The 18,639-nt window shown below is 35.6% G+C and overlaps 2 protein-coding genes across 3 annotated transcripts in view; both read left to right on the top strand.

Annotated features, from left to right (window-relative positions):
* Positions 1–3,406, top strand: part of LOC110442447 (nucleolar and coiled-body phosphoprotein 1-like) — a 21,709-nt gene extending 18,303 nt beyond the window's left edge. Inside the window, exon 16 of the mRNA XM_021486059.1 lies at positions 1,101–3,406. Coding sequence (XP_021341734.1) covers positions 1,101–1,246 — 146 coding nt within the window. The 3' untranslated portion in view covers positions 1,247–3,406. The remainder of the gene's footprint in view (positions 1–1,100) is intronic.
* A 5,013-nt stretch (positions 3,407–8,419) lies between these two features.
* Positions 8,420–18,279, top strand: LOC110442446. 2 transcript variants are annotated; one of them, XM_021486057.1, is made up of 8 exons: positions 8,422–8,647; positions 9,815–11,281; positions 12,237–12,406; positions 13,494–13,553; positions 14,079–14,124; positions 15,244–15,293; positions 16,261–16,303; positions 16,933–18,279. In XM_021486057.1, exons 1-8 carry the CDS (start codon positions 8,573–8,575, stop codon positions 17,029–17,031), a joined length of 2,010 nt encoding a protein of 669 aa, XP_021341732.1. In that variant the 5' UTR covers positions 8,422–8,572; the 3' UTR covers positions 17,032–18,279. The 2 variants fall into 2 exon arrangements, with proteins under 2 accessions (XP_021341733.1, XP_021341732.1); XM_021486058.1 differs by lacking the exon at positions 15,244–15,293 and having other exon boundaries at positions 8,420–8,647; positions 16,933–17,020.
* Positions 18,280–18,639: the final 360 nt, after the last annotated feature.

Consider the following 18,639-nt stretch of genomic DNA (forward strand, 5'->3'; position numbering starts at 1 on the left):
TATATAAAGTCTGTATAAGATGTGTGGTTGTTGTCAGGAGTACATGTACACTAAAGACTGTATGCTGTACTGTAATGTGGGTTTTTTAGTACATGTAAACTAAAGTCTGTATAAGATGAGTGGTTGTTGTCAATATTACATGTACACTAAAGTCTGAATAAGCTGTTAGGTTGTTGTAAGTACATGTACACTATATATAAAGTCTGTATAAGAAGTGTGGTTGTTGTCAGTGCATGTATACTAAAGTATGTATAAGATGTGTGGTTGTTGTCAATAGTACATGTACACTAAAGTCTGTATAAGATGTGTGGTTGTTATCAGTACAGGTACACTTAAGTCTGTATAAGATGTGTGGTTGTTGTCAGTAGTACATGTACACTAAAGTCTGTATGCTGTACTGTAATGTGGGTTTTTTAGTTCATGTAAACTGAAATCAATAAGATAAAGATGTATTAATATGTTACTGAAAGAGCTGTTTATTAGTGTCTTCTCTTCAATGAAAGGGAGACATATTGTACTGGTTCATCTCATGACTCCCTTTCTGGGCATCACTTTTACACTCAGTTTGTTAGCAATGATGAAACATGAAATGCAGCCTCACTCTGGGGTGTATAGTGAACTGTATTTAGATCACGGTGGTCTTCAAAATGGTACAAAAGTTTCAGTTAAATGTGTCTGGGCTGTACATTTTAAAACTTGAAGATGTTTTGATGAAAGTATAGCTGCATCATATACAGAAAGAGAGGAGAGCCCTTTATTTAGGTCACTGTTATAGCTACCTTCACTTCTAAGACGAAGGTCAAATAAGTGCAGAGCAAATATCATATTGGCTAAAATAATGATGACATGTTTCTTTTCACAATAACAAATCTGTAGTTTTGTTACTAACTTTTAAATGAATATTTTTATGAATAAGTTTTTTCAATAAATTCAAGAATATTACCACAACATCTAGATAGTAAGTCGAGATCATTTGTTATATGTATCAAAGCATTTTTACAGTAGATATCTTAGGAGTTTTATTACTTTTTTATCTGTTCGGGGTTTTATATATTTTTTCATCACTAAAACATTTCTTAATTTTCTGTATATTTGTACAGCTAAAGTGAATGAAATCATGTACATGCAGAAGAAGGCAGAAGAAAGGAAAGCAAAGATAGCTGATGGGACTCTGGTAAAGAAGAAGAAAAAGAAGGGAAAGAAAAGACCAACGTCATCACTGAAGAGAAGCAAGAGTTTTAGTTAGATAAACAGTGATGTTGTCAAGTGTTTAAATATATATATGTGTAGCTGGTGGTTTAGTTTCGTCATGTTCATGATAACACAAAATCAAAGAATCAAAACATCATCTATAGATCAGCAGTAAAACTAGGTAAATAATCCCATCTATCAAATTCTACTTTCAACAGTTAAAAGATACATTGATAATTTAACTTAAACAATGTTCTTTATTTGCTCCTAGATGACATTTTAAGAAAACTTTTACATAGATAAATTAATTGACCCTTAACAGACGTTTTCTTCCATCCATCCAGTCACATGACAAGAAAATTACAAATGATAGCAGGCGTGAAGACTCACAGAATAGTTTAATGCTGCTTATATATTAAGGAATGCTGAGAACAAATAATGTTTTTGAAGAGAGGAAGATCATATGAAAATTTGTGTATTTTCAGAATGGTAGTGTAGAATGAACCAATCAGTGATTTTATCAAAAGGAAATACCTTTACTTTGTAATTCAAATCATGTTCAGTATATTTTTGAAATTCTAGAACTGCGGAGGTATTTGTAGAAGTTATTGTTTATATATGGACTGCCTGCTACATGAGTGTGGAGTGTGATTGTATTAAGAAAGCTATGTGGTTTGTGATTGTATCATACAAGGGGCAGCTTTCATTACCTTAGTGACTTTGCGTCACATATACCAGAAATAACTGGCTTGTTGAATACAATTACTTTACTTGTAAAAATGAAATGCAAATCATTGCTCTACCAGTTATCAAACATGTCTGCCCTATCTGTAACACTGCTGACGACCTTTATGCCTGTATAATGTATAAGTATTGATCAAGTTGTTTATATTAAATGGTCTGTGATTTGCCTTCCAATGATCTGTGATATTTATAGATACTAAAACAATTAATTTCATAAATTATATGTTAGCCATAACTATTCAAAATACAAACTACTTTTACATATGATGCTGTGTGTAGCTTGATACTGTGCATAATGTGCTTTGTGTGTTATGTGCTTTGTGTGTATTGTGATTTGTGTGTATTGTGATACTGTGTGTTAAGTGATGGTAAGACATTGTGTTCTAATTACTACTTGGGTGTGGTCCTGTGTCAACACTTTATAATACAGTATACTGGAGAGGGGTGTGGTCCAGTGTCAACACTTTTTAATAAAGTATACTGGAGAGGGATGTGGTCCAGTGTCAACAATTTAAAGTAAATCATACTAGAGAGGGGTGTGGTCCTCTGTCAACCCTCTATATTAAAGTATACTGGAGAGGGATGTGGTCCTGTGTCAACCCTCTATAATAAAGTATACTGGTCAAATGTCACATTTAACAAAGTATACTGGAGATGGTTGTGGTCAAATGTCGCACTTAACAAAGTATACTGGAGATGGTTGTGGTCAAATGTCACACTTAACAAAGTATACTGGAGATGGTTGTGGTCAAATGTCAACACTTTACAATATATACTGGAGATGGGTGTGGTCAAGTGTCAACACTTAACAAAGTATACTGGAGATGGTTGTGGTCAAATGTCAACACTTTACAAAGTATACTGGAGATGGTTGTGGTTCTGTGTCAACACTTAACAAAGTATACTGGTGATTGGTGTGGTCAAATGTCAACACTGAACAAAGTATACTGGAGATGGTTGTGGTTCTGTGTCAACACTTAACAAAGTATACTGGAGATGGTTGTGGTTCTGTGTCAACACTTTACAAAGTGTACATGTAAAGCAATGAAATTATGTGTGATGTTATAAAATGGGTTAAGATAATCAAACTAATGTAAATCAGGGACGTATAGTGAAGTACTGTCCCTGTGTAAATACAACAATTTTTATTGAAGTGCTTTTATTAGATTTGTGCCAAGGAGCACCAAGTATTGTTGTTTGTGGTCAGTTTATACATGTGTAGTAATTGGTGTTAACCCAGTATTATATGTCTGTTGTCGTGCAGTTTATACTGCTGTAAGATTAGTGAGAAAATGGTATAAAAAAGTTTACTTTAAATGTCCGTATCAAATATGCTGGATTTTTAAATTGTCACAGAATAATAAGATGTCTCTGACATACCAATGTAACAATCTATTTATATATAATGGTTTTTTAAAGATATTTGTACATAATAATGTGGAAAACACGTCCACTCAGCATACCAGGTAGACACACCTGTAACAGGTGTCAGACAGAAATATTGGGTAGAGACACCTGTAACAGGTGTCAGAAATGTTGGGTAGACACACCTGTAACAGGTGTCAGAAATATTGGGTAGACACACCTGTAACAGGTGTCAGAAATATTGGGTAGACACACCTGTAACAGGTGTCAGAAATGTTGGGTAGACACACCTGTAACAGGTGTCAGAAATATTGGGTAGACACACCTGTAACAGGTGTCAGAAATGTTGGGTAGACACACCTGTAACAGGTGTCAGAAATATTGGGTAGACACACCTGTAACAGGTGTCAGAAATGTTGGGTAGACACACCTGTAACAGGTGTCAGAAATATTGGGTAGACACACCTGTAACAGGTGTCAGAAATGTTGGGTAGACACACCTGTAACAGGTGTCAGAAATATTGGGTAGACACACCTGTAACAGGTGTCAGAAATGTTGGGTAGACACACCTGTAACAGGTGTCAGAAATATTGGGTAGACACACCTGTAACAGGTGTCAGAAATGTTGGGTAGACACACCTGTAACAGGTGTCAGAAATATTGGGTAGACACACCTGTAACAGGTGTCAGAAATGTTGGGTAGACACACCTGTAACAGGTGTCAGAAATATTGGGTAGACACACCTGTAACAGGTGTCAGAAATGTTGGGTAGACACACCTGTAACAGGTGTCAGAAATATTGGGTAGACACACCTGTAACAGGTGTCAGAAATGTTGGGTAGACACACCTGTAACAGGTGTCAGAAATATTGGGTAGACACACCTGTAACAGGTGTCAGAAATGTTGGGTAGACACACCTGTAACAGGTGTCAGAAATATTGGGTAGACACACCTGTAACAGGTGTCAGAAATGTTGGGTAGACACACCTGTAACAGGTGTCAGAAATATTGGGTAGACACACCTGTAACAGGTGTCAGAAATGTTGGGTAGACACACCTGTAACAGGTGTCAGAAATATTGGGTAGACACACCTGTAACAGGTGTCAGAAATGTTGGGTAGACACACCTGTAACAGGTGTCAGAAATGTTGGGTAGACACACCTGTAACAGGTGTCAGAAATATTGGGTAGACACACCTGTAGCAGGTGTCGGACAGAAATATTGTAAATTTAGGGTTTGGTGCTTTGTTTGTATTGCTTTCATGTTGTTTTCATCATTTGTCAATATTTTATATAATCAGGGAAAAACTACTTTGCCTATTTATAGAATATATGTATACATAGTATTATGCTTTAGATTTCTTCCATGTGCTATCCAATACAATGTTTTAATAGGATAATATGGTATTTAGAAAAAATATTTGTTGAGAAATAAAAACTTTATTGCAACTTTGTTAAGAGTATATTAGATCATTGTTTTTTGTTGATTTATAGTTAAATTATAGTGTCGAGTACGTTTGTGACTTGTTAGTGTAAAATGTCTAATCTCAAAGTATAAAACTGCCAACCAGTTAGTTACCTATTCATCAGAATGATATACATCTGCCTAGAGATACATACAGTCCGACCTACAGTCATACATTGTAATGTGAAGTACTGTAGGACCGTAAAATAATACTGGATATTTGAGGAATCTAAAGTTGTGATAACAAAGACTAACTTCAGTTAAGATATATGGAGTAAGGGCCCAGAACCCATCATACTTTGTGGGGGTTTTCTGGAGTTATTTGGAGCTCTAGATAAATCCATAAGGATAAATAACCTGTGAAATGAATTATTGCTTAAAGTGACATTGGCTGATTTTAGATGGGGATGATTAACTATGTTTCAAATGTTTATCAGAATCCACATTTTCAGTAACAGTTTCTTGATTACGTTAAACATTTCTTTTGCATAACTGTATCTAAATGAATGCATTCTGCTGATTTACAAAGTCCCTTAAAGACTTTTGACCTGCAGTATCTCTTTCCTGTTACAGATTTGTCAGTATTAAAGATTGAAATATTGTTCTATTGAATAGATACATTGTATATTGGATGAAATGTGTTACGTTTCTTGTTGTAGATGGAGACCATTTTTTGTTTAGATCTGATTATAGTAATGTGTACCTGTAGTTCTAAACTACAACAGCTTCTAAATATTTTTGGATGGTATTTGAATAGCTTATTTTTATTTACATGATATTAAATATAAAATAAAGTATTCAATATACAGTATTTGTTTGATATTTGTTGATGGAAGCAAAAACAGATCAATTTTGTCACAAAGAGTTAAAAAAGGATCTTAGTATTTTAACTCACCTTGATCTGGTGTTTTGAGATGAATAAGTTCTAGTACATAAAGTGTTATGACAGGTACGTAATAAAGTGTCATAGATACAGCAGGTATATTCTTTCCCTAAACCTGCACAGGTACAGAAAATGGTTATAACCCAATGTCACGACTAACTACTCAATTTGCTCAGACTTGACTCCAGCAGCAGTCCTGGTCCCGTGTTTGTGTCGTCATGAACAGCAACTGATTGTAAATCACACTATATATGGTTATAATAGTAATAATAATAATAATAATATACAACATTTGGTATAGCGCCCTATCTAGCTAACATAAGCCACTCTAAAGCGCTTTACAGTACATAGATTAAGATATACAATTAATACAATTAGGATATACAATTTTGAGGAATTCGCAGGAGCTGCCTAACAGGCGCAAACTACTAGTCCTATGTCACCTGGCTAATATCTCCCTATGTGTGTAGGCCTGCGTGTGTGCTGGAGATGTATTTTGTTCTGTTTGTAGTGGGACCGTGCTTCCAATGGCATATTTTCTAGTGCCACCTCACTTGAATGCTACATCACAGATACCGCAACATCCACCCCAGACCATTTTATACTCCACCTGGGTTGTTGGAGTTGTGTGGGGAGGACAAAAACACTTTCTCTGATATTCCATGCTTGCGACGACTTCGGGGATCGAACCCCGGCCGCCTGCGCGGAAGGCCGAAGTGTTAACCACTCGACCAATCCGCCCGTTATAGGATGAGAATCTTGTGTTTTGGCCCAAGGACCAAGTCCGCAGGGAGGGGGCCTGACACCAAAGCATGCAATCCTTGGAGTATAGATGTTGGCCCACTATATAATGATAACATTTAATAAGTACAGCATTTAACTTAGAATTCTTATTTTGGGGCCCCACCTTTGGAGCAACCATAGAAATTGCAAAAACATCATTTATACCATGTTGAGCACTCCTTAGCCCTAAATGGTGCTCCTGATCAAATCAGCAGTATTTTAAAGATTAGCCTCTGTTTACCCAATGTGCACTGTCCAAACTTGGGGCAACACTGTTAAGTTTTACAATATTAATTGAGTTCCCTTGACTCTGAAAATTCAGACAAAATTTGGTTCAAATATTCCTTGACCTCATTTCTCCTACTGGGTCCAGACCCTCTTCTACTGGGTCCAGACCCTCTTCTACAAGGTGTGACAAATTCTCTGGCTATACCAAATTTAGTCCCTTTGTGCCATTGTGCACTGAATTTTGCTTCAGATAAGCATGTATGAGTGCTTAAATATGTAGAAGTTCCAGGCTTCAAGATTTACCCCTCTATTCTCCCCCTTTGAGACTCACGCCTCAGCTCCCAATGGGCCACAAGTTTTGTTTAAACAAAACCGACATTCTATGCATTGAGGCTGGTCAGCGCTTCCACATGTATCGTCTAGTTATCAGTTTCCGCACGTTATGTATTTCCGCGCAGCCATCTTATCAAGCTTTGTCATACTGCAAAGAAAAATGTTGCACGTTGATTGGTTGAATTGCCAAGGTACCTGAAGCTATGTTAGTATCCTTGCCGGGGTACATAAGAGCATGCGCGCCTGTTGTAAGGGAGATAACTCGAAGATTCGAATCGAACACACCGGAGAGCGTTCGTCTGCTAATGTCAACAATCAACAATATGGCGAAACGGTTTTTCAAAAATCAATCGTTACGAGTTGTTAAGGAACTGAGTTGTTATTTAATGTTGTTTCAAAACCATATTGTTGACTTATAATTTAAAAATTTATTAAATTGTTGGAATTATACAAAAATTGTTTTTTCTGTTTTCCCGTACTACCGCCCTACACAGTATCTGTTTCCTGGCAAACACGAGTCCCAACCTATAAATGGCTTTGCAGTATGACAAATTCGTTATACAGGTCTTTGGCAGGGTACATGGTCTCATGTTTGCTGTCAGGACCTTATGTACCCTGAGCCGAACGTCTAAAATATCCTTCGGTACAGTTTTTTTTCCAAAACCGATATAAGAGTTAGACTGCAGAAAGAAAAGAAAAAATATAACTAAATAAATATAATAAATAAATTTATAAAATTACATGAATTCGTTCAATTCGACATCTTAAAAAATCAATTAAAAATGTGAAATTAAAAAAAAAATGTTTTGATAATTAATTTGACGATCAAAGATATTTTTTTTATTCCAAACGAATCTTTTGTTCTTGCAGATCACTGAAGAGTATTTCTTTTTAGTGTATTCGAGTTATCTTTGAACACTAAATCAAAATAGACACACGGAAACATATGACGGCTACTTCCGACGGGAGAAATTTATTAAAATTTGTTTGTTCTGAGGGTTTTTTAAATACAGTTTTATGTTGCTAGTTTTTGTTTCCATTAGTAGATTGTATATATGTTTAAGATACACTGTAATGGACTTTTGAAATGGAGGTTAGATTCTACCGTTCAAAGGTCGCTGATGATTGGAACAAATACAATGTAATTAAAAGAAATTCTGTATATGCGCATATGAATACATTTCTTCATAAATATTGATTTTCTCGTTTGGCAAATTGCATCACAGTGGCCGCATGTTTTAAATTTTCCCGTCCTAACTAAATCCGCGAAAAACTGAATCATATGACTGTTTGAATCCCACTGCAGTTCAGTGTTAGTGGGGATCAAGCATCTGCATCATCCATGAGCAGTGTATGTTGCTTACGTGGGTGAAATACTCTCTTATCTGGAGTGGTGTGGCAGTTGTCATATTAGTGGTAAATATACATAAGAACTTTTAAAATTATAATAAATATATCTTACATACTCATATTAACAATTTATTCGCATTTACTGCCGTACCAGTGTTTTACCATAATGCCCCGTTTTGACGGTGATCTCCGGTTTTGACGAAAACGACTTCCCGTTGATTCTGCGCATGAACCAAATGATCCTGAATACTTTGAAGAGGCTCGTATGTCGTCCACATACCTACAGCATGCGACGCAAACAGGTGAATGCATTGACAATTTCTTTCTATTTTATTTACAATATTATATTCTATATGACAGTTACACTGGCAAACAAGTATTTCGTACTGCAACGTTAACCCCTGTGATTCACTCGAGTCGACCATTTATATTTGGCTCTAGATCAGATCAGGATGAGGTTCTATGACAAGGATAAACAGTTCGCGAAGTACTGCTGTCATATTTATGTGTAGATCTCTGTCTTTAAAGTCACAATTCAAGTACATCTTCAGCCTCCTTTCTGCACAGCAGACAATAGCCCGAGTTTCCTCTGGCCCCGACGTCATGTACACAAGACTTTTTGACAGATAGACTATCTATATAACAAAACTGTGTCTTGAGCAAGGCTAATAAAACTACTATTGTACATAATCACTTTGAATAAATGAGAACCTTGTCAATATATGACTACAACTATTTCTAGTTTCAGGTGAAAACAAAAAGAAAATATTGCATCTGTGTCACAGAATCATGATCATTGTATAATAATAAGTAGGTACTAAACTCACTCATTGTACCCAAAATTGAACACTTGTGGGAAAACTGCACAAGAAATTGTCATTTCATGTATGCAATTTTCACAACATGATACTTTATTTTGTATTTTGTATATATATATATATCAGCTTTATTGGCCGTGATAATGGTTACATAGTTTAAGGTTATAATTAGAAATAATTACGAAACCATAACTTAATTTATATGCCATGCGAACTATGAATGCTAGTTTAAAGAAGAAATTTAATCAGAATTTGCTGTGACTCTTTAATATTCAAACTAAGTTAATTTTCTTCTTATAGCGATCAATTATCCCCCAATATTTGCCAAAATTCCAAAACTTTCTTCTCAGGGTATAGTTTCAGCTGTTCAGGAGCCAAAGTGACCCTAATAGTGTTATACCGGAAATATCAACATGTATAGAAAAAAGTAAAACATTTTTTGAATTGATACTATGGTATTTAACTGAAAACTGTACCATTTTGGGTACACTGACGTTAGGCACAGAAATCATAGGTCTGACAGACTATTATAGCTTTACATGTAGGTAGGTTATCGGAAACTTTATTTTGTTAGGCTCTACTTTGCACAAAAACAGTTGTAGTTGCTAGTGTTCATTTTTTCTAAATACTGCTGAATTTATTTTCCTACAGAAGCCCCAACGTGTACGCGCTGAAAAGAAGAAGTACCGCCAGTACTCCCCGGCAGCTATATCTAACGCCTACAAGGCAGTGAAGAACGGAGAAATCAACGTTAACCAGGCATCCATCAAGTACAAAGTACCGGAGGCCACACTGCGACATCGACTGAGTGGAGCCGTGATTAATCCAGAATGTACGGGCTCCGGACCCCCGCCGCTGATGTCAGAGAGCGAAGAGAAAATATTTGTAGATCACATTTGTATGCTGTCTAAAGTCGGGTTTGAATATATTAGAGCCGAAGTTGTCCGCATCGCTTCACAGTATGCAGTACATCTGGGTGTGAGAGACGACGAGAAACCACTGTCAATGAAATGGTTTTACAAGCTCAAGTCTCGCTGGCCAGACTTACCTACTTTGGGAAAAGTCAGAACTCTGCCCATCCTACAGGCTAAAGCTGCAAGTCCCCAAATCGTGTCATCCTATTACCTGTTATTGGAAGGCATTATGAAGAAGTATAAATTGCATGACAAACCACAGTGTATCTATAGTATTAATGAAAAGTCTCTAATAAATGACAATAATTCAGTACATTCCGGTAACAGTACTAAAGGGGTGGCAGGCCCTGTGGACCTTTCCTCCTCTACTGTCACAATGATTAGTTGCGGGAATGTGAAAGGGACACAAATTCCTCCATACTTTGTGTTTCCTGGAAAACGCATGAAAAAGGAACTTTTGATTGGTTGTTCTGCAGGAACCAATGGGGAGGTGACTGAAACAGGTGATATGGACACACAGCTCTTCCAGAGTTACATTGAGAACCATTTCCTAAAATATGCAGAGGAATGTAGGGCAAGTGGCCAGTATATCTTGATGCTATACGATGGGTTCAGGTCCCATATTTCTCTTTCAGTCATTGAGTGGGCCAAGGTTCACAACATCCTTCTGTTTGTTCTACCATTACACATGTCACACGTTTTACAACCAGAAAATGATTCATGCTTTGGACCATTCTTAGAAATGTATGAATCAGAATGTCAAAAACATTTACAAAGTAACAGTGGTGCAAGCTTGATCACACGTAATAGTATAGGAGAGATGGCATGTAGGGCCTACACTAGTGCACTGTCTCCAGCAAACTTAAAATCAGGATTCAAACGTACAGGAATTTATCCCCTTAACCAGGACATCATGCAGGGGATCGCAAAACAAAACTCATCAGGAAATGGAAAAACAAAGAGAGGAGCTAGTGTTAAGGGAAAAGCAGTTCCTGTTAAGAAAATAAAACTGTCTTTGGCCGTACATGTAGAAGAGCCTGACATTTCAGATCAGGAATCAGAGATTGGGATGTCATCTGAAGAGGAATTATTATCATCCTCTGAAGAGGAAGCTGATTATGATGATACTGACAACAAAATCATCGACGTGAACATACATCATCTCACGGAGGAGACGGAGGAGTGTGTTGTCCCACCACAGGATGTACGTGTACACTGGAGATTAATCCAGATATCTATAGGCTATAAACATCAAATTATGAGAATTGAATTGATATTGAATTGTAGTAAATGTAAATTAAATTCCCACTACTGCTTATTCCACATGTCTGGTTGACTCCCATCATGGCAATAACTCGGTGAATATTAAGCACTTATTAATCCGAAAACAATCATTTGTAGGTCGAGCTAGGTTCTCACGAGAAATATTTTAGATACAGTGTTATCTATATAATCTCTTCATTTCTAATGGAATGATTCTCGGCAGGAGTATCACATGAGGTATGACTTCCCCGTTTAATATTTACTGATTAATTGCCAAGAGGGAGAGGGCTTATTATTTTGTATTGCACCCACACACAAACTTCTAGAATAGCCCTTATGATTACAAAATATTTGCTGCTACATTTTATCTGAACTATAAGAAAATAACTAAGTCCACTGTGCATACTACAGAAAGTGTTGTTGTCTTGATACATAGATTTGTTTCGATGAGATGAATGCGTTTCAGTTTTCTTAACAATTTCTTTACATGTACAGATATCACAAGAACATCCTATGAAGTCTAGTTTATGAACTTCATTCTTCATTTCCCAGTGGCCGTGGTGTGGTTTCATATATCACGGCGTGTATATATTTTCATAGTAAATATAAAAAATGTTCACTAGCTCTGATATAAAATCTACTACCTTCAGGGGTAATTGCTACTAGGATTGTATACCCCTGCATTTCCATAAAGATACTTTAGATGAAAAATAACTTGGACATTTAATGAGAAATGAAAAATTGAGATTATCCTGCCTCATGATCTGCTGTTATTCATTACCAGTATATCTCTTTCATCAGCTGACATGATCAGGGTGTGTCACAGGAAAGCATTGTATCTACATATTGGCAGGGAAATTATATATTTGTATCGCTGTGAATATGTGTTTTTACAGGTGGCACTTGACCTGTTGTCGCCCCATCTGCTAGGTGCGTGTGAGACTGTAGTGAGTACGATGAGTGAACATGACACACCAGTGACCACTAGTGATGAGTATGTCCCTGGTACTCATTCCATGGCCTTCATCACGGTGCCTACCATGGATGTTGCCAAAACCCTCTCGCAGTAAGTTCTGTCTTTGTTTTGATAACACATGTTGTACCATTGACATGTATGTAATCTCCCTTCCAAAAGCGTTCATACATCCATAGTACTTCCTCGAAATCCCAGTGGTTACGTTTACGATTTATGCACCCTGGAATATGTCATGACCAAATCGAAGGTACACAGTTAGTTATACGATTGACTTCACGAGGAAAATAAATCTGACTAATTTCTAGGCTGATATCAGTCCTTTAAAGAGTACACAGGAACAACACTTAATTTGAAATCCGGTCAATTTTACCATTATGCTGCCACATGTTTCTTTTTCAAAGGATTAAACTATTCTACTTGTATCATCCACAAGGTAGTGCATATATAGTCTTCAATTTGGTCAGGACACATTCCAGGGGTGCAGAACAAAAGAAAGAGAGAGTAACTAGGATAAACACAGAAACCTGTAAAATATCTTCTATGAGTGGTAGTTTTGATTTTGTGCAATACTTGAAGGCTCAACTGAAACACAGGAGCAAGGCGCAGACTAACCCCCAACCCCTATATATGCTTATATAGTGTTACTATACAAGCATATAGGGGGTGGGGGTTAGTCTGTGTTTTGACCCTGTGTCAGATGCCAATGGCACAACAAGACTGATGCTTACATATATTGACAAGTCATGTAATTCCGCTCAATTAAATGTTAAAGCTGACTATTTATTAAAGAAGGCAATATTTATATACATGTATAAATCAAAATAAGGTTTGATGTGGAAGGTAGATAACTCTTACATATAGGTCACAGATAGAATAATTAAAGGAGTTGACTTTACATAATTCACAACAGTTATTATTGTGTGACGGTGACAGCTTTTACGTAAATATGTTTTTGATGTGCTCAGGAGATTACTTTACATTTACATACCGTAAATCATAGGTATAATATATAAATATTTATAGGAGATATATGTCGGGTACAATGTGTAAGCATTAACTGAACTGTGAATACATGAAAACATCACTCACATCCAAATGATTTCAGAGATCTTTCAAGGTATAATTGTATACTATACAGTGTCACAGTTACCTGTAATGTCATTCACATTTGTTGCAGTGGACTGGTACAAGAAAAGTTAGCAGCTTGTGTAAATATCATACCATCAGTGACCTCTGTGTAAGTACTGTACATGTATGTTCAACTGATATTTAAATATAGATGTAGAGCTATTACTGATGACAGTACATTTCAAGATCTCTGTACATATTATTAGGAGGGGGGTTAAAGTTCAAAATATACATCTGAACTAAAGTGATGTCAGTGAAGTACATATTTTATCATAAATATATAGCAAGGTTTTAAAGATTATGATTAAAGTGTCAATGCTGTCACAAGAGTATACATCATGATCATTGTCCAACAACAATCCTGGTGGTCATCTACAAGTAACATGACAAAGCTTCAGATGATAATAGGTCATCTACAGGTCATGTCATCAAAACATATGATGGCTTTAACATTTCACTGGTATCTACTGTCTGTCTTTTTATAATCTGTCTAAAGTGAAACCTTAGAAAGTCCAGTTCACTGTATATAAACCAGATGTCTTCATTGAAGAGGGCCATCTTTCTGTACATGCCTATTTTGAGGACAATAAGTGATAAGTTTTGTTTACGTGAGATTCTGTTTTCTACTTTTTAGATATGAATGGGAAGGCAAAGTCAATGAAGACCCGGAACTTTTAATGGTAGTTAGGTTTCTAAAACTGTTTATTAATAGCTAGCATTTGTATACTGGTCTTGAAAAGGAACAATAAATATAATCTAGGTCTGTGTCAACATGTTTTCATGATGTAACTTTAATCAGACAGCACTTTTTTTACAATTTTTGTGAATAAACTTCAACAACATAAGTTGTTATAGCAGATTGTCACAATGTGGTGAATATAATTGAAAACTTGCCGCTTAAAGGAGGTATTTTCACATATGCATACGACCATCATATAATTATTTCTCTAAAATAACTGATGTCTGGTCCCATAATTAAGATTAACACAGAAAGTACATAAATTGATATTATTCAATTATAGCCTTTGGCTGAGGTCGATACCTGGATTAATCGACCTAAGAAAAGATTTATTGACTTCGGACACAGTCCGAGGTCAATAATAATCTTTTCACATATGCATACGACCATCATATAATTATTTCTCTAAAATAACTGATGTCTGGTCCCATAATTAAGATTAACACAGAAAGTACATAAATTGATATTATTCAATTATAGCCTTTGGCTGAGGTCGATACCTGGATTAATCGACCTAAGAAAAGATTTATTGACTTCGGACACAGTCCGAGGTCAATAAATCTTTTCTCGGGTCGATAAATCCAGGTATTAACAGAAGTTAAAGGCTACAATTGTTTTATTGTTTTACATAACAGTAATGTAAGCAATCTGAAAAAAACACACAACAAAAACGCTTCAGAAGCGGGACGGTGCGTTTGGAATCATGTTATAATTCTATCTTTTTTAAAAACCAGTTCTTCAACAAAATTCTCGCGCTCCAAGTCAATATCGGTTTTTATCGGTGGACACGTGATGCACTCCTGGCCAATCACTTGTTGGGAATAATATGAAAAAATAATAAAGAGTGTTATATCCTTTTTCGTACCAATTTATTAGATGTACATGTATTACCTTTAAGCAGGACTAAGATTTTTGCTTTCCTTAGCAATATTTAATGTTTTCAATTAATATAAATATTGGTGATTTAGTCACATTGTCAACTTTTGCATAGCAAAATAATGGTTTTGGTACTTTTTTTTTATCTTACCTGAGTGCTTAATTTTGAATCTGAAATTTTCAGATGGTAAAAACACTTACAGCGAAGGTTGATGATGTCAGCAAGTATATTAGGTCAGTACTGAGTGGTGTATAATGATGATACAAGTATATTAGGTCAGTACTGAGTGGTGTATAATGATGATACAAGGTAAATCTAGGGGTAGAGCCAACGCCGTGACTTTTTATTAAGGTTCCGTTGGTTCTTTATATCCCTTGCCCGGATACCACCCGGTATGCAGGGCGATTGAAAGAATAGGGGAAACTAAGTANTAAAAATCACTTAATTAATACGCCCAGATCTACATTTTTTGTTAATTCATGAGGAAAGTCTTCCATTTATCTCATGATCAGAATCATCAGTAAGGCTTTTATGAGATGGTGTTATTAGTCCTCCACCGTATCCCGGGGGGTTGGGGGGACTATAGGTTTGCACTCCGTCCGTCCAAGAAGTTTGTCCGGGCATATCTTCTCTACTGTTTCACCTGTAGTAACCAGATTAAGTGTACAAGTACATCTTGGGATGGCGAGTGCAAGAAGTAGGTCACTTTGACCTCACTGTGACCTATGCTTTGAACAGTAGTTACATCTTGACATAAGTGTACTGTTTGCTAAATATAGAAATTATTACCGGTGGGGGACTGTGGATTGCCTTGCAATACTTTGCCTTGTTACAAAATGTTATGCACACAACATGTAATAGTAAAATAGTGTTTGAGCTACACATTTTTTTAAATAGTAATTTTTGTGTTTGATGATTATTTTTTCCTTTGTATTAATCAATGAATGTCGAAAAAAGTCAAATATTCAGACATCTCTTATTATTCCTTTTACGATTCTAAAGCATTTAAATCACAATCATGAAAAACATGTCTAAATATATACATTATCAAAGCACCATACCTACAGTATGCATGAATTACAATGTGCATGTACATATCCATATGTAGATAGACATAATACACTGGTTATAAAAGGAAAGTTGGGGTCTGTATAGATAGTAGGGGAAAAGAAATTTAGAAAGTTTGATTTTCTTTTTCAGGGAGAATCATCCGTATGAAGTGGCTGAGGTGATAAGTTCAAAGGTTTGTACATTGTATATAAGTTAAAATTGATAAATGAAATTGGTATTTCAATAAATGAGCACATCATTTCAAGAACATTCAAGTCACGGAGGTTTGGATAAGTTTTTGTTTTTAGTCGTATATAAGAGATATTTATTTATATTCAATATAAAGGTTTTTCTTGAATATTTTCTTGGACAATTTGGAGATAAGGGTAGAGTATGATAATGTGATAATTTTGAATATTTGTTTTACAGATATTTCATTTACAATCTCAAAAATCTGGAAACCAAGGCTAAGCTCACTAGCAATTTGTTTAGTGTCAGAGTAGCATTACATACCAGGTATTTAATAAGAGTTTAATCCTTTAAACTTAGTGTCTGACAGAGTAATATTGAAAGTAAAGGTATGTACTTGGTTCATAAGGAATTAATGAGAGAATTAACTTCGGTCTGTAAACACGTAGATAAGGCAGCTGATAGAAGTAGAATTCTGTGGTAGTCACAGTTTAGCCTCACAATGTTATAAACCTTGTTAGGCTTCGGTAAAATCGAAAATGCAACAACTTTTAACAGATTTCCTTTCTCATCTGTAATGTTTACTTATAAGAACTGTTTTCTAAAAAATGCATTAACAAATTTATGTTTTAGATTGACAATGGTAACCCTCCTTACCTTAAGTGGCTGGGCGAGGCAGTAATGGATCCCCCTGTACATCAGACAGAAACGAAAACTGAAGATCAAGAATAAGCTGGTCGTTTGGAAAGTAATATGAGGTGGTGCTACCTGTGTTACCGTCAGAACTGACAAATGGACAAAATGGCCTTATCATTTTAAAAGTGACTGTATGGTACACTTTCAGTTAAGTGGTTCAAGCATGGGGCCTGGTTTCCAGGATGAGACCTTAGTGTATAAATGTATCAATGTTGAATTGTTTTATTATTGTACAATACTGAAGTACATATTTTAATTTGATCAATGTCTGCAAGGATGTCCATGCCGGAATAGAATTTGTTCAGTCTTTCACAAACTATTGGTATGTACTTCATAGTGGAATGTTGCTCTGTATTACAAAGTATATTCATACATCTAAATAGTAATTAGTAAAGAAATAGTACTCTTGATATTTAAAAGGGCTTAACCATTACCCGTACACCTAACTTTTACACTGGAATGTTCTTATTCATCATTGGGATGGAGTTTATTTTTGCATTAAGTTGGAAATTTCAAAGTAGCAAAGACATTTTCAAAAAGCAAGAAAACTGTAGTCACTGATAAAACCTAAAACCTAAGATTTGAAGGTGTTTTTGCATTCACATTTTAAGAAATTAAGGTACCAAGTATTTGGTATACATGTACATGTAGATATAGACAGGTGATTTCAAAGGTAGTTTTGACTAGTTATGGAGATATTGTAGTTACGGACAAGTGATCTTTGTGCCAGTTTTGACTAGTTCCAAACAGTTGAATTGTAAGGAGGATTCAGCCTAGTTATTATTAGAATCAAGTTAACAATCATAGCCAAGTAGTCTCTAAGGCAGAGTTCACTTGTCTACACTTAGTCACAGATGAACTGAAGAATCCTCAACCCTTTCACCCCTATGTAACATTAGTAGACTCTACCTTGCATGGATCTGAATGAGTCCATTATGGTCTACAGTGGTGAAAGTGTTGAAGAATAACCTACTGTCTCTGTGGTCTGTTGGGACTATAGTATAACTGCTGCTATCTGTCGTGTATTGATCTCATATGGACATTTATTGTAATGTAAAATATGGTGGATCATTTTAAAATTTACCTGAAGTTGTTGAAATGGTTATGTGCATGCTATTTGTTGATCTCAAAACACTCCAATTGAATTCAACATAAGTATTTCTCCATAGTACATGTACATTCATTTGGATGTGCGGGCGATAAAATGTTTGTTATACATGTACAGCCATTTCAAATGTTGTGGTGCACAATTACCTAAATAATAATAAATGATGTAAAAATAAATATTTGTTGTTTACTGCTTACACAACTAATATTCTAAATTTATATCTACTGATCCTATAAATAAGGTAAAGCTGGGTGCTCTGTCCAAGCTTTACAGCTCAGTAGGTATGAAAGTCATCTGATATTTTGAAGTAAAACAGTGGCATGATGGCTCCCTAGGGGTCTAACATGTATGCAATACAGTCTATACAGAATATATAGTTGCTTAAGAGAGAAAAAATCTATATTTAAGAGATAATTTAGGAATACACAAGGGAAATAATCATGACATATTCGAGTATTGTATCCCATTTTTCAATGAAAAAATGCTTTTAAAGAATATTCGTTGTGCTTTTCAATGTAGTATGGTTTAGTTTTGAG

This window comes from Mizuhopecten yessoensis, unplaced genomic scaffold, assembly GCF_002113885.1.
Source record: "Mizuhopecten yessoensis strain PY_sf001 unplaced genomic scaffold, ASM211388v2 scaffold716267, whole genome shotgun sequence".
NCBI lineage: Eukaryota > Metazoa > Mollusca > Bivalvia > Pectinida > Pectinidae > Mizuhopecten > Mizuhopecten yessoensis.

Excerpts from the sequence above, each read along its gene's own strand:
- LOC110442446 (XM_021486057.1), top strand. The coding sequence starts at position 8,573 with ATGAACCAAATGATCCTGAATACTTTGAAGAGGCTCGTATGTCGTCCA. Across the intron at positions 11,282-12,236 it reads GTGTTGTCCCACCACAGGAT|GTGGCACTTGACCTGTTGTC; the intron begins GTACGTGTACAC and ends GTGTTTTTACAG. Across the intron at positions 16,304-16,932 it reads CTGAGGTGATAAGTTCAAAG|ATTGACAATGGTAACCCTCC; the intron begins GTTTGTACATTG and ends TTTATGTTTTAG.